The sequence below is a fragment of the Bombina bombina genome, chromosome 7 (assembly GCF_027579735.1).
Source record: "Bombina bombina isolate aBomBom1 chromosome 7, aBomBom1.pri, whole genome shotgun sequence".
Lineage (NCBI taxonomy): Eukaryota > Metazoa > Chordata > Amphibia > Anura > Bombinatoridae > Bombina > Bombina bombina.
The window spans coordinates 160,002,423-160,018,897 of NC_069505.1; the positions used below are offsets into that span (position 1 = coordinate 160,002,423).

General features: G+C 38.8%; 1 protein-coding gene across 1 annotated transcript in view; it reads right to left on the bottom strand.

Annotated features, from left to right (window-relative positions):
* The window catches only part of KIF18A (kinesin family member 18A), a 442,588-nt gene that overhangs the window by 7,752 nt on the left and 418,361 nt on the right, over positions 1 to 16,475 (bottom strand). The window contains exons 14-15 of the mRNA XM_053720394.1: positions 11,794 to 12,250; positions 5,662 to 5,766 (exon numbers count right to left, since the gene is read on the bottom strand). Of these exons, the coding sequence (XP_053576369.1) occupies positions 5,662 to 5,766; positions 11,794 to 12,250 (562 nt within the window). The remainder of the gene's footprint in view (positions 1 to 5,661; positions 5,767 to 11,793; positions 12,251 to 16,475) is intronic.

Consider the following 16,475-nt stretch of genomic DNA (forward strand, 5'->3'; position numbering starts at 1 on the left):
ACCTTTAAATTTTAAACTGAACACACTTTATTACTGCAATTGCGAAAAAACATGAAGGAATTGTTCAAAATTCACCAAATTTTCACCACAGTGTCTTAAAGCCTTAAAAGTATTGCACACCAAATTTGGAAGCTTTAACCCTTAAAATAACGGAACCGGAGCCGTTTTGAACTTTAACCCCTTTACAGTCCCTGGTATCTGCTTTGCTGAGACCCAACCAAGCCCAAAGGGGAATACGATACCAAATGACGCCTTCAGAAAGTCTTTTCTAAGTATCAGAGCTCCTCTCACATGCGACTGCATGCCATGCCTCTCAAAAACAAGTGCGCAACACCGGCGCGAAAATGAGGCTCTGCCTATGCTTTGGGAAAGCCCCTAAAGAATAAGGCGTCTAAAACAGTGCCTGCCGATATTATTATATCAAAATACCCAAATAAAATGATTCCTCAAGGCTAAATATGTGTTAATAATGAATCGATTTAGCCCAGAAAAAGTCTACAGTCTTAATAAGCCCTTGTGAAGCCCTTATTTACGATCGTAATAAACATGGCTTACCGGATCCCATAGGGAAAATGACAGCTTCCAGCATTACATCGTCTTGTTAGAATGTGTCATACCTCAAGCAGCAAGAGACTGCTCACTGTTCCCCCAACTGAAGTTAATTGCTCTCAACAGTCCTGTGTGGAACAGCCATGGATTTTAGTGACGGTTGCTAAAATCATTTTCCTCATACAAACAGAAATCTTCATCTCTTTTCTGTTTCTGAGTAAATAGTACATACCAGCACTATTTCAAAATAACAAACTCTTGATTGAATAATAAAAACTACAGTTAAACACTAAAAAACTCTAAGCCATCTCCGTGGAGATGTTGCCTGTACAACGGCAAAGAGAATGACTGGGGTAGGCGGAGCCTAGGAGGGATCATGTGACCAGCTTTGCTGGGCTCTTTGCCATTTCCTGTTGGGGAAGAGAATATCCCACAAGTAAGGATGACGCCGTGGACCGGACACACCTATGTTGGAGAAATTAGACTTATTTTTAGCCTTGAAAGACCTATCTTGTGGAAGGGCGTGGCCCTTTCCCCCAGTGATGTCTGAAATAATCTCTTTCAATTCTGGTCCAAATAGAGTTTTACCTTTGAAAGGGATGTTAAGCAATTTTGTCTTGGATGACACATCCGCTGACCAAGACTTTAGCCAAAGCGCTCTGCGCGCCACAATAGCAAACCCTGAATTTTTCGCCGCTAATCTAGCTAATTGCAAAGCGGCATCTAAAATAAAAGAGTTAGCCAATTTAAGTGCGTGAACTCTGTCCATAACCTCCTCATATGGAGTCTCTCTACTGAGCGACTTTTCTAGTTCCTCGAACCAGAACCACGCTGCTGTAGTGACAGGAATAATGCATGAAATGGGTTGTAGAAGGTAACCTTGCTGTACAAATCTTTTTAAGCAAACCTTCCAATTTTTTATCCATAGGATCTTTGAAAGCACAACTATCTTCGATAGGAATAGTAGTGCGTTTGTTTAGAGTAGAAACTGCCCCCTCGACCTTAGGGACTGTCTGCCATAAGTCCTTTCTGGGGTCGACTATAGGAAATAATTTCTTAAATATAGGGGGGGGGAAACAAAAGGTATGCCGGGCTTTTCCCACTCCTTATTTACTATGTCCGCCACCCGCTTGGGTATAGGAAAAGCGTCGGGGTGCACCGGAACCTCTAGGAACTTGTCCATCTTGCATAATTTCTCTGGAATGACCAAGTTGTCACAATCATCCAGAGTAGATAACACCTCCTTAAGCAGTGCACGGAGATGTTCTAATTTAAATTTAAATGTCACAACATCAGGTTCAGCTTGTTGAGAAATTTTTCCTGAATCTGAAATTTCTCCATCTGACAAAACCTCCCTCATGGCCCCTTCAGATTGTTGTGAGGGTATGACAGAACAATTATCATCAGCGCCCTCCTGCTCTTCAGTGTTTAAAACAGAGCAATCGCGCTTTCTCTGATAAGTAGGCATTTTGGATAAAATATTTGCTATGGAGTTATCCATTACAGCCGTTAATTGTTGCATGGTAATAAGCATTGGCGCACTAGATGTACTAGGGGCCTCCTGCGTGGGCAAAACTGGTGTAGACACAGTAGGAGATGATGTAGTATCATGTTTACTCCCCTCATCTGAGGAATCATCTTGGGCAATTTCATTATCTGTGGCAGTACTGTCCTTACTTTGTTTGGACGCTATGGCACAATAATCACATAAATTTAAATGGGGAGACACATTGGCTTTCATACATATAGAACATAGCTTATCTGAAGGTACAGACATGTTAAACAGGCTTAAACTTGTCAACAAAGCACAAAAAACGTTTTAAAACAAAACCGTTACTGTCTCTTTAAATTTTAAGCAGAAAACACTTTATTACTGAATATGTGAAAAAGTATGAAGGAATTGTTAAAAAATTACCAAAATTTCACCACAGTGTCTTAAAGCATTAATAGTATTGCACACCAAATTTCAGAGCTTTAACCCTTAAAATAACCGGAGCAGTTTATAAATTTAACCCCTATACAGTCCCAGCTATAGTCTTTGCTGAGACCCAACCAAGCCCAGAGGGGAATACGATACCAATTGACGTCTTCTAGAAGCTTTTCCAGCAATTTTTAGATCCTCACACATGCATCTGCATGCCCTGCTCTCAAAAAACAACTGCGCAGTAATGGCGCGAAAATGAGGCCCAGTCTACAACTAGGAAGGCCCCCTGACTGGAAAAGGTGTCTAACACAGTGCCTGCCGTTTAATAAACGTTCCCCAAGTTTATAAATGCAAATTGTCAGCATAAATATGAATAAAATGCCCAAATAAAGCAATCGATTTAGCCCATAAAAATGTCTACCAGTTTTTTAGCCCATTATAAGCCCTTTATTCTGTTTGTTTGACTAAGAAAATGGCTTACCGGTCCCCATGAGGGGAAATGACAGCCTTCCAGCATTACATCGTCTTGTTAGAAATATGGCTAGTCATACCTTAAGCAGAAAAGTCTGCTAACTGCTTCCCCCAACTGAAGTTACTTCATCTCAACAGTCCTATGTGGAAACAGCAATCGATTTTAGTTACTGTCTGCTAAAATCATCTTCCTCTCACAAACAGAAATCTTCATCCTTTTCTGTTTCAGAGTAAATAGTACATACCAGCACTATTTTAAAATAACAAACACTTGATAGAAGAATAAAAACTACATTTAAACACCAAAAAACTCTTAACCATCTCCGTGGAGATGTTGCCTGTGCAACGGCAAAGAGAATGACTGGGGTGGGCGGAGCCTAGGAGGGACTATATGGCCAGCTTTGCTGGGACTCTTTGCCATTTCCTGTTGGGGAAGAGATATTCCCACAAGTAAGGATGACGCCGTGGACCGGACACACCAATGTTGGAGAAAAGAAATTTATATGCATTTTCCCAAAAAATGAAAATGACAGTCTGAATGAAGGAATACTGATTATCCTGAATCATGGCAAATATAAGTTTAAACACATATATTTAGAACTTTACATATAAAGTGCCCAACCATAGCTTTGAGTGTCATAAATAGAAATAAGACTTACTTACTCTAAGACACTCATCTACATAAAGTAGATAGCCAAACCAGTACTGAAACGAGAATCAGTAGAGGTAATGGTATATAAGAGTATATCGTCGATCTGAAAAAGGAGGTAGGAGAAGAAATCTCTACGACTGATAACAGAGAACCTATGAAATAGATCCCCTAGAGGAAGACCATTGTATTCAAATAGGCAATACTCTTTCACATCCCTCTGATATTCACTGCACTCTGAGAGGAAAACCGGGCTTCAGCCTGCTGCGAAGCGCATATCAACGTAGAATCAAGCACAAATTTACTTCACCACCTCCATGGGAGGCAAAGTTTGTAAAACTGAATTGTGGGTGTGGTGAGGGGTGTATTTATAGGCATTTTAAGGTTTGGGAAACTTTGCCCCTCCTGGTAGGAATGTATATCCCATACGTCACTAGCTCATGGACTCCTGCTAATTACATGAAAGAAATAAACTTTCATGGTTTATATAGGGCATGAATTTAAAGGGAAATTAAACCCAAGTTTTTTCTTTCATGATTCAGATAGAGCATGCAATTTTAAACAACTTTCTAATTTACTTCTATTATAAATTTTTATTTTCTTTGTTTGGTATCTATTGTTGAAAAGAAGAAATGCATGCTTAGGAGACGGCCTTCTGGGGCACTACATGGTAGCAGTTTTGCAAGAGCACAAGATGGCAGCACTATTTCCTGCCGTATAGTGCTCCAGATGCCTACTTAGGTATCTATTCAACACAGAATATCATGGACACAAAGCTCTTTTGATAATAGAAGTAAATTGGAAACTTTTTCAAAATGGTATGCTCTGTCTGAACCACAAAATATTTTTTGGCGTGTTTCATATCCCTTTAAGAGACATCTCAGATTTCTTATTTCAAATTTACTTTGTTTTCTTCTGTGAAAAGCATACCTAGGTAGGCGCAGGAGCAGCAATGCACTGCTGGGTGCTAGCGCTTACACATCAGAGCATTTTCTTTTTGCACTTTTATGCCCCTTTAAGAAATGAAGCATGGCTAAAAAGATGGTAAACCTTATATGTTTTAAAATCAAGTCCGGAATCTAAGCAATATTTTAGATAGACTTGTAATAAAGATGCAACAAACAGCTAGAGTGCTGATTGGAGAACAGTTCAAACCATTAGCTCTCAAAAAAAAAAAAAAAAAAGTTTCAAAGTGGGCGGTCAGAGTGCGGGGTATTAGAATATTAGAATGACACAGCTAGATTAAAAAGTTACAGCGCATCTTCATTATAAGTGATCAGTTAAAGGCCATCTACAATATTGCTTAGATTCCAGACCCGATATTAAAATATGTAAAGTTTACCATCACGTTAATCGATTCTCTCTAAAACAGATCAGAATTGCAAAGAAAAATAGAAACCTAAATATTCTAGAAACTACATTTTTAAAACTACTTAACTAAGAATTGTACAAAAACATGCAACCCTTGTGCTAGTCTTTAAGGCACGCTGCTAGTGTTAAACTGCACTCCCTTTCATTAAAGCACATATTGAGGACTCTGGTATTTGCAGGTCTATAGGTTTAGTTAAAGGACCACTCAGTGCAGTAGAATTACATAATTAACAAGTGCATAATAAAAAGACAATGATTTAACGCCTACTCTGAATTTCAAATAAGCAGTAGATTATTTTTTTTCTTCTGACAAAATGTATTTTTTCTCCCATTTGCCGGCCCCCTGTATCTTGTGACAGACATCAGCAAATCACAGACTAGTATACATATACCCTGTGAGCTTGTGCACATGCTCAGTAGGATCTTGTTCCCCAGAAAGTGTGTATATAAAAAGACTGCAAATTTTGATATTGGAAGTAAATTGGTAAGTGTCTTAAAACTGCTTGTTCTATCTAAATCATAAAAAGTTTATTTTGACTTGAATGTCCCTTTAAGAGAGAAAAAAAGTAAATGATTTCAATGGTACAATTTAAAACACTAAATAGTTATATGAAGTTATGAGAACCCCTTTAAAAATGTTGTCTTGAAAACCAAACTCGCAACAACAAGCGATATAGTATGAGATTTATAGCCTTACCTTAATAGCTTTCGTTTTCTTTCAGCAGCCGAAGTCATAGCCATATAAGATGGTATCTCGTTTTGTTTTCCAGAACTTTTATTCAGTAAAGAGTGAACAGCGACTCTATAAAGACATAAATCGCCTTTAAAATGAGTATTTCAAGTACAAATGATACATTCGTAAAAAATTGGTACAAAATGAAGAAATAAGGAACACAAAATGCTGCTAACAAATGTTATTTTTTTGTATTTTAGACTGGGCCAGTATATCTTTCAATTTTCATGAAAATCAAAATGCAACATTCATGATCTAGATTCATCATCCAATTTTAAAGGTACATGAAACCCAAAATGTTTCTTTAATGATTCAGACAGAGCATGCAGTTTTAAACAACTGTACAAATCACTTCTATTATCTAATTTGCTTTGTTCTCTTGATACTCACGGTTGAAAAGCATACTTAGGTAGGCTCAGTAGCAGAAATGCTGATTTGTGGCTGCACATATATACCTCCTGTCATTGGCTTACTGATGAGTTCAGATAGCACCCAGTAGTGCATTGCTGCTCTTTTAGAAAAGGATTACAAGAGAATGAAGCAAGTTTGATAGAAGTAAATGGGTAAGTTTTGTAATTGTATGCACTATCTGAATCATGAAAGAAAAACGTTGGGTTTGAAATCCCTTTAAGAGAGTTTTCAATGTACTTCTATGATCACGTTGACTGTTTTCTTGGCATCTTTTGTGGAACAGCATGTATTGGTAGACTCAACTGGAAGCTAGTTGGTGATTGATAGCTATGTATACACGCCTTTTGTTATTGAGTTCAAAGAGGTGTTCAGCAAGCAAACTGTAGTACATTGCTGCTCTGAAACTTTAAAGGGACAGTCTACTACAGAATTGTTATTGTTTAAAAAACAAAATTTATGCTTACCTGATAAATTCATTTCTCCTGTAGTGTGGTCAGTCCACGGGTCATCATTACTTCTAGGATATTATCTCCTCCCCTACAGGAAGTGCAAGAGGATTCACCCAGCAGAGCTGCTATATAGCTCCTCCCCTCTACGTCACCTCCAGTCATTCGACCAAAGGACCAACGAGAAAGGAGAAGCCCAAGGGTGTAGTGGTGACTGGAGTACAATCCAAAAATTTTTTAGCCTGCCATAAAAAACAGGGCGGGCCGTGGACTGACCACACTACAGGAGAAATGAATTTATCAGGTAAGCATAAATTTTGTTTTCTCCTGTTAAGTGTGGTCAGTCCACGGGTCATCATTACTTCTGGGATACCAATACCAAAGCAAAAGTACACGGATGACGGGAGGGACAGGCAGGCTCTTTATACGGAGGGAACCACTGCCTGAAGAACCTTTCTCCCAAAAACAGCCTCCGAAGAAGCAAAAGTGTCAAATTTGTAAAATTTGGAAAAAGTATGAAGAGAAGACCAAGTTGCAGCCTTGCAAATCTGTTCAACAGAAGCCTCATTCTTAAAGGCCCAAGTGGAAGCCACAGCTCTAGTAGAATGAGCTGTAATTCTTTCAGGAGGCTGCTGTCCAGCAGTCTCATAGGCTAATCGTATTATGCTACGAAGCCAAAAAGAGAGAGAGGTAGCCGAAGCTTTTTGACCTCTCCTCTGACCAGAATAAACGACAAACAGGGAAGACGTTTGACGAAAATCCTTAGTTGCCTGTAGATAAAATTTCAGGGCACGGACTACATCTAGATTGTGTAGCAGACGTTCCTTCTTCGAGGAAGGATTAGGACACAAAGATGGAACAACAATCTCTTGATTGATATTCCTGTTAGTGACCACCTTAGGTAGGAACCCAGGTTTAGTACGCAGAACTACCTTGTCTGAATGAAAAATCAGATAAGGAGAATCACAATGTAAGGCAGATAACTCAGAAACTCTTCGAGCCGAGGAAATAGCCATTAAAAACAGAACTTTCCAAGATAACAATTTGATATCAATGGAATGAAGGGGTTCAAACGGAACACCCTGTAAAACATTAAGAACTAAGTTCAAACTCCATGGCAGAGCAACAGTTTTAAACACAGGCTTGATCCTAGCTAAAGCCTGACAAAAAGCTTGAACGTCCGGAACTTCTGACAGACGTTTGTGTAAAAGAATGGACAGAGCTGAAATCTGTCCCTTTAAAGAACTAGCGGATAACCCCTTTTCTAAACCTTCTTGTAGAAAAGACAATATCCTTGGAATCCTAACCTTACTCCATGAGTAACTCTTGGATTCGCACAAATATAAGTATTTACGCCATATTTTATGGTAAATCCTTCTGGTAACAGGCTTCCTAGCCTGTATTAAGGTATCAATAACTGGCTCAGAAAAACCACGTTTTGATAAAATCAAGCGTTCAATTTCCAAGCAGTCAGCTTCAGAGAAGTTAGATTTTGATGTTTGAATGGACCCTGGATCAGAAGGTCCTGTTTCAGAGGTAGAGACCAAGGCGGACAGGATGACATGTCCACTAGATCTGCATACCAAGTCCTGCGTGGCCATGCAGGTGCTATTAGAATCACTGATGCTCTCTCCTGTTTGATTCTGGCAATCAATCGAGGAAGCATCGGGAAGGGTGGAAACACATAAGCCATCCCGAAGGTCCAAGGTGCTGTCAAAGCATCTATCAGAACCGCTCCCGGATCCCTGGATCTGGACCCGTAGCGAGGAAGCTTGGCGTTCTGACGAGACGCCATGAGATCTATCTCTGGTTTGCCCCAACGTCGAAGTATCTGGGCAAAGACCTCCGGATGAAGTTCCCACTCCCCCGGATGAAAAGTCTGACGACTTAAGAAATCCGCCTCCCAGTTCTCCACTCCCGGGATGTGGATTGCAGACAGGTGGCAAGAGTGAGACTCTGCCCAGCGAATTATCTTTGATACTTCCATCATTGCTAGGGAGCTTCTTGTCCCTCCCTGATGGTTGATGTAAGCTACAGTCGTGATGTTGTCCGACTGAAACCTGATGAACCCCCGAGTTGTTAACTGGGGCCAAGCCAGAAGGGCATTGAGAACTGCTCTCAATTCCAGAATGTTTATTGGAAGGAGACTCTCCTCCTGATTCCATAGTCCCTGAGCCTTCAGAGAATTCCAGACAGCGCCCCAACCTAGTAGGCTGGCGTCTGTTGTTACAATTGTCCAGTCTGGCCTGCTGAATGGCATCCCCCTGGACAGGTGTGGCCGATAAAGCCACCATAGAAGAGAATTTCTGGTCTCTTGATTCAGATTCAGAGTGGGGGACAAATCTGAGTAATCCCCATTCCACTGACTTAGCATGCACAATTGCAGCGGTCGGAGATGTAGGCGTGCAAAAGGTACTATGTCCATTGCCGCTACCATTAAGCCGATCACCTCCATGCATTGAGCTACTGACGGGTGTTGAATGGAATGAAGGACACGGCATGCATTTTGAAGCTTTGTTAACCTGTCTTCTGTCAGGTAAATCTTCATTTCTACAGAATCTATCAGAGTCCCTAAGAAGGGAACTCTTGTGAGTGGAAAGAGAGAACTCTTCTTTTCGTTCACCTTCCATCCATGCGACCTTAGAAATGCCAGTACTAACTCTGTATGAGACTTGGCAGTTTGAAAGCTTGAAGCTTGTATCAGAATGTCGTCTAGGTACGGAGCTACCGAAATTCCTCGCGGTCTTAGTACCGCCAGAAGAGTACCCAGAACCTTTGTGAAGATTCTTGGAGCCGTAGCCAATCCGAATGGAAGAGCTACAAACTGGTAATGCCTGTCTAGAAAGGCAAACCTTAGATACCGGTAATGACTTCTGTGAATCGGTATGTGAAGGTAAGCATCCTTTAAATCCACTGTGGTCATGTACTGACCCTCTTGGATCATGGGCAAAATTGTTCGAATAGTTTCCATCTTGAACGATGGAACTCTTAGGAATTTGTTTAGGATCTTTAAATCCAAGATTGGCCTGAAAGTTCCCTCTTTTTTGGTAACTACAAACAGATTTGAGTAAAACCCTTGTCCTTGTTCCGACCGCGGAACTGGATGGATCACTCCCATTAATAAAAGATCTTGTACGCAGCGTAGGAACGCATCCTTCTTTATTTGGTTTGTTGACAACCTTGACAGATGAAATCTCCCTCTTGGGGGAGAGGATTTGAAGTCCAGAAGGTATCCCTGAGATATGATCTCTAACGCCCAGGGATCCTGAACATCTCTTGCCCATTTCTATTGGGCTCCACTTTGGCATTAGCACATATAGCACATGTATCTTCCTCTGAATCAGACATGTTTAACACACTAGCAATAAACTAGCAACTTGGAAATGCTTTTCAAGTAATTTACAATAATATGAAAACGAACTGTGCCTATAAGAAGCACAGAAAAAATTATGACAGTTGAAAATAAATAAGTTATAGCATCAAATCTTTGTAAGAAATATACAATTTTAGCAAAGGATTGTTCCCATTAGCAAAGGATAACTAACCCTGACAGCAGAAAAAATACACAAATAAACGTTTTTTATCACAGTCAACTACAATCTTCACAGCTCTGCTGTGAATGATTACCTCCCTCAAAACAAGCTTTGGAGATCCCTGAGTTCTGTAGAGATGAACCGGATCATGCAGGAAGAAAAAAGAACTTCTGACTGAGTTTTTTGATGCGTAGTAAAAGCGCCAAAAATGGCCCCTCCCCCTCACACATAACAGTGAGAGAGATCAGTAAACTGCTTTAATTTAAACAAAACTATTGCCAAGTGGAAAAAATAGTGCCCAAAACATTTTTTCACCCAGTACCTCAGAGAAATAAACGATTTTACATGCCAGCAAAAAAACGTTTAACCTCAATAAATTAATTGTTATTTAAAACCTATTGCAAGTCCCTGCAAAATAGGTTAAGTCTATGCATACAGTATAAATCCAGTGAAGTACCATTCCCCAGAATACTGAAGTGTAAAATATACATACATGACAGCCTGATACCAGCTACATCTACTGCATTTAAGGCTGAGTTTACATTATAACGGTATGGCAGGATTTTCTCATCAATTCCATGTCAGAAAATAATAAACTGCTACATACCTCTTTGCAGATTAATCTGCCCGCTGTCCCCTGATCTGAAGTTTACCTCTCCTCAGATGGCCGAGAAACAGCAATATGATCTTAACTACTCCGGCTAAAATCATAGAAAAAACTCAGGTAGATTCTTCTTCAAATTCTACCAGAGAATGAATAACACACTCCGGTGCTATTATAAAATAACAAACTTTTGATTGAAGTTAATAAACTAATTAAAATCACCACAGTCCTCTCACACATCCTATCTATTCGTTGGGTGCAAGAGAATGACTGGAGGTGACGTAGAGGGGAGGAGCTATATAGCAGCTCTGCTGGGTGAATCCTCTTGCACTTCCTGTAGGGGAGGAGATAATATCCCAGAAGTAATGATGACCCGTGGACTGACCACACTTAACAGGAGAAAGATAGATAATCCCTTTATTACCCACATTACCCAGTTTTGCACAACCAACAGTTATATTAATACACTTTTTACCTCTGTGATTACCTTGTATCTAAGCCTCTGTAGACTGCCCCCTTATTTCAGTTCTTTTGACAGACTTGCATTTAAGCCAATCAGTGCTGACTCAGATAATTCCACGGGAGTGAGCACAATGTTATCTATATGGCACACATGACCTAATGTCCTCTAGCTGTGAAAAACTGTCAAATGCATTTAGATAAGAGGTGGCCTTCAAGGTCTTAGAAATTAGCATACGAGCCTACCTAGGTTTAAGCTTTCAACTAAGAATACCTAGACAACAAAGCAAATTTGATGATAAAAGTAAATTGGAAAATTGTTTAAAATTACATTCCCTATCTGAATCATGAACGTTTAATTTTGACTAGCCTGTTTTGTTTTTTTTAACTATGGCTTTAACACAGTTATAAGTAATAATAAAATCTTTTTGTACTTTTCAGCACTGCTAATTACAGATTTTATAAGGGATTATCAATTTCAGTTTCATTCCCTTTAAGGACAAAAGTGTGTGAAAAGTCTAGATGGCATAAAGAAGACTTTGAACAAATGGTTTCCAGTAGACATGAACAGTAAGTCTTTCTCACTCTTTGGGAACTGTCACTACCTCTAGTAATTTACATAAACGTATTTCATGGTAAGTACCTTTGCGATATGCTAATGCTAGGCTGTCCTTTAACATGTAAATCCGGTATGGGCTCCAAATGTATTTCATTGTTGCCTTGAGACAGAATGACTGTAGAGTTCATATCTGCATTTTCAGATTCCGTTGGCATTCTGAAGTTGAAAGCGCTTCGGATATTTCCTTTGTCTTCAGACGTAACGTTTACAGGATTTTCTATTTTCTTTTGTAAACACGGGATCTGAGCAACTTGTTTGAGAATTGCTAAGGTCTTGTTACAACTTTCTGGTGTGTAAACGATAGGGGCACATTCATTGCTTATAGAATAATTTAACGGATTACTCTTAGGTAAGTGAGATGCTTCAACATTTTCTTTTTGTAATGGAGACACCAACAACTTTCGCCTGGTCTTTTTACAGGGAAAAGTGGCTTCTAAAGGTTTATGGGAAATCTTTTCTTTCTTATCTATGGGTTGTAAACCTAAAAAAAAAAAAAAAATTGATTCTATTACAAAATTTGCTGTTACAAGAGGCTGTTCATAAAAAAAAAAAATCAAGTGGTAAAAAATGATTTAAATAAATAAAATAATTTACAGTACATAAATCAAGTTGAGAGCAAGAGTATATTTTATTAGCACAGTGTTTGAAGCCCAAGTGTGTGGGAGTTATATTCTATAGCAGTCAGCTTTATTTCTGTGTATTTATTTATTTAAAAAAAAGAAGTTAGAAGAATTATGGCCAGTTAAAGAAAAATCTAGTTTAGGGTGTCAACTTCTGTAGAAAGATAAAAAGCCCAACCAGACAGCACTGTATACTATAACATTCACTTAACAAGAAATATTTCAGTGTTAAATAAGTATATTATCAAAAACAGACTGAAAGATTTGCTACCGAGTGTAGCTGTAAGAAAGTTATTTTTCTAGCATATCCTAAGGCATGAGGAATGATCTAAACATATTGCTATAAATATCTATAACAATTTAACTTACTAGGACCAAAAACTTATACACTTTAAATAGAATCAATTAAATTGCACATGCATTACACATCTTGGACAGTTTTTAAAGGCTCAGTTATAAATTAAATAAGAAAATAGTCACTAAACTGTAGTTAGCACAGTGAACATTTTAGGCTTAAAGGGATATAAATGTGCAAACAGAAATGTCCCAATGTGTTAAAGGGACAGTCTACTCCAGAATTCCCCAGTTTTGCATAACCAACACAGTTATATTAATATACTTTTTACCTCTGTGATAACCTTGTATCTAAGTCTCTGCAGACTGCCCTCTTATTTCAGTTCTTTTGACAGACTTGCACTTTAGCCAATCAGTGCTGACTCATAAATAACTCCACCGATGTGAGCACAATGTTATCTATATTGCACACATGAACTGGAGCTGTCTAGCTGTGAAAAACTGTCAAAATGCACTGAGATTAGAGGCGACCATCAAGGGCTTAGAAATTAAAAATATGAGCCTATCTAGATTTATTTTTCAACAAAGAATACAAACAGAACAATGCAAATTTGATGATAATTGTACATTGGAAAGTTGTTTAAAATTTGCATGCCCTTTCTGAATCATGAAAGTTTAATTTTGACTAAACTGTCCCTTTAGGAGCATGTTATTATTGCACTATTACATCATTTTGAGTTTAACTGCTTTGCAGGGATTAAAGTCAGCTGTCAGTTGCAACATGCTACTACTGGGACATAGCCAATCACAAGAGTCATATTGTGTAGCCACCAATCACCAGCTGGTTCCAAGTAGTTCATTGGAGCTCCTGAGCCTACCTAGCTATGCTCTTCAACAATAGATATGAAGAAAACAAAATTAAATTTGACGATAGGCGTAAACTGAAAAGTCTCTTAAAGTTACATAATTGATCAAAGCCATAAAGGTTTATTTTTTTTAAACTTGTACTATATGTCCCTTTAATATTTCCCATTGTTTTTGATATCCCTAGGAAACATCTCATTGTGCAATTATAGTGACACTCAAGTCAAAATAAACTTTTTATGAATCAGATAGAACAAGTAGTTTTTAAGACACTTTCCAATTTACTTCCATCATCAAATTTCTAAAGTCTTTTTATATTCACACTTTCTGGGGAACAAGTTCCTACTGAGCATGTGCACAAGCTCACAAGGTATACGTATACTAGTCTGTGATTGGCTGATGTCTCTCACATGGTATAGGGGGCTGGAAAATGGGAGAAAAAAATAAATGTATCATAAAAAAAAAATCTATTGCTGAGTGCATCAAGTTAAAAAATGTACAGAACATTCAATAACATTGTCTAACTAGCTGATTGCTGTACAATTACTTGTGAAATGACCGTATAAGGTCTATATCTGAACACTAATTTAGTATCAGAGGCCATTAATCTTAGCTACATGCCAAGTATTACTCATATGTGTTGTGAATCTTAAAACAATGAGACATAAGATGCTAGAATATCGTTGAGTAACTATGGCTACCTATAACTATTGTCAGAAGGGAGCAGTGTGGGTTATCAGACTTACTGTCTCTGTGGTAACCTACATTTAATTTGTGCAACCAAAGAAATATGAGCACCATAAATAAAAATATATTTGTTTCATATTATATGTCATTACAGTAGAAATTCACCCAATGAAGCTCCCTGTGTTGTCATTGTAAAATAAGTTACACACAGTTGAGAAAGAAGGCACGAAGATTTTAGAGAATAGTATTTCAATTAATATTTAGAATGGTTGTTTATGCAGAAAAGCTTTGGGAATTTAGTCAGCACTTTCTTAAAGGGACATTCCAGTCAAAATTTAAATGCACATAGATGAATTACATCTTTGAATAGAAAGATATTTGCAATATACATGTATTGGCTAAAATGCTTCTAGTATAAGTTATCACTGCTTTAGTGTTAACGTTTTTCTCTGCACGTGCATGTGAAGCATAGCTAGATGTTTTCACTGCACCCACATTTTAAATAATGTAGCTGCTCAGATCATCACTGGGGCTTGTATCATGTCAGCAATGAAAAATTGAGTCATTACCAGATGGTACAAGCACCTTTGGCTCTCTAAGCAAGTGCTGTGTTTAAAATGCTGGTGCACGGTGCATACTTAAATACACTTTTGAAACAGCTATAGCTTTTATAAGAAGCATTTTTGCTAATACATGTATATTACAAAATTGCTTCTGTTCAATACCGAAATGCACCCATGTGATTTTCAATTTTGGTTGGAATAGCCCTTTAAATTAATATGGAAATCTAAGTAAAACTTTAATGATTCAGGCAAAATGCACAATTATAAAAAAATAAATCTCCAAATTTATCTCTCACACTGTCTGTGATTTTTAATGTACTTTTAATATCAAATTTACTTTGTTCACTTCAAATCATTTGCTGGAAAGAATAATTAGGGTAGGCACCGGAGTAGCAATTAATTACTGAGAGCTAGCTGGTGATTGGTGGCTGCCCATCTATGCCTCTTGTCATTGGCTCACTAAATGTCTCCAGCTAGCTCCCAGCAGTGCATTTTTGCTTTGAGTTGACTTTAACAATGTGCTTAACTTTTTTGCAGGGGTTAAAGGGACACTAAACACTAAATACATTTTTATAAAGTACTGAGGTTATTCCTCGCCTCCTGCTAGTCAGGGGTGCTGCCATGTTGAAATGTGTGCACATGACAGTGTGCACATGTGCAGTAACTCTCCTTTAGATACCTGCAGTGTAACCTAGAATCCAAAATGGAAGTACCTATGATTAGAGGGAGGTGCATAAGTGATTAGTGTCCCTTTAAACAGTTATTTGCAAACAATAGAACAATAATACAAATATTTGAATAAATTAGACTGTTTTCTTTTTGTTCCTTGAACCATTACAATGTAAGCTTACCCATTATCAAGTGATATGACAATAATACTGAATTAACCCCTTAATGACAACTGACGTACCAGGTACGCCATGCAAAAACTAACAGTTAATGACAATGGACGTACCTGGTACGTCAGTTGTCTAACAGAGTGCTGGAAGCGATCACAAATGCTTCCAGCAGCTCTGAGGGTATTGCAGTGATGCCTCGATATGGAGGCATCCTGCAATACCATTTTACAAGCCCCCGATGCAGAGAGAGCCACTCTGTGGCCCTCTCTGCACCGGTAGCGATGGTGCCAGTGTCCGGTAGTGCACTGTCCGGGTGTGAGAGCGCGCGCGCGTACACGATGCGCGTGCACAAGGGTGAGCGTGCACGTGAACATGCATGGGTGCGCACGTGCACACAGCCACACTGACACCAATGAATGAGGCAGAAAGGGAGAAAAAGGTAAAAAAAAAAAATTCAAATATAAAAGGATCTGGGAGGGGGGTATTGTGGGGGGGGGCTGCTACACTAAATACACACAGAAATAGTTTTAAAGTTAAAAAATTAAATAAAAATACTTTTTGGGGGGTTTTGGGGCCAAACTGGGTACTGGCAGACAGCTGCCAGTACCCAAGATGGCGGCAATTAGGTAGGGGAGAGGGTTAGCGAGCTGGAGGGGGGATCAGGGAGGTTGGGGCTAAGGCAGGGGTCCATCACAGCTAAAATATTTTATTATTTTTATTTAAAAAAATACAAAAACCTCTTATTTAGTACTGGCAGACTTTCTGCCAGTACTTAAGATGGCGGGAACAATTGTGGGGTGGGGGAGGGAAGAGAGCCGTTTGGGAGGGATCAGGGGGTG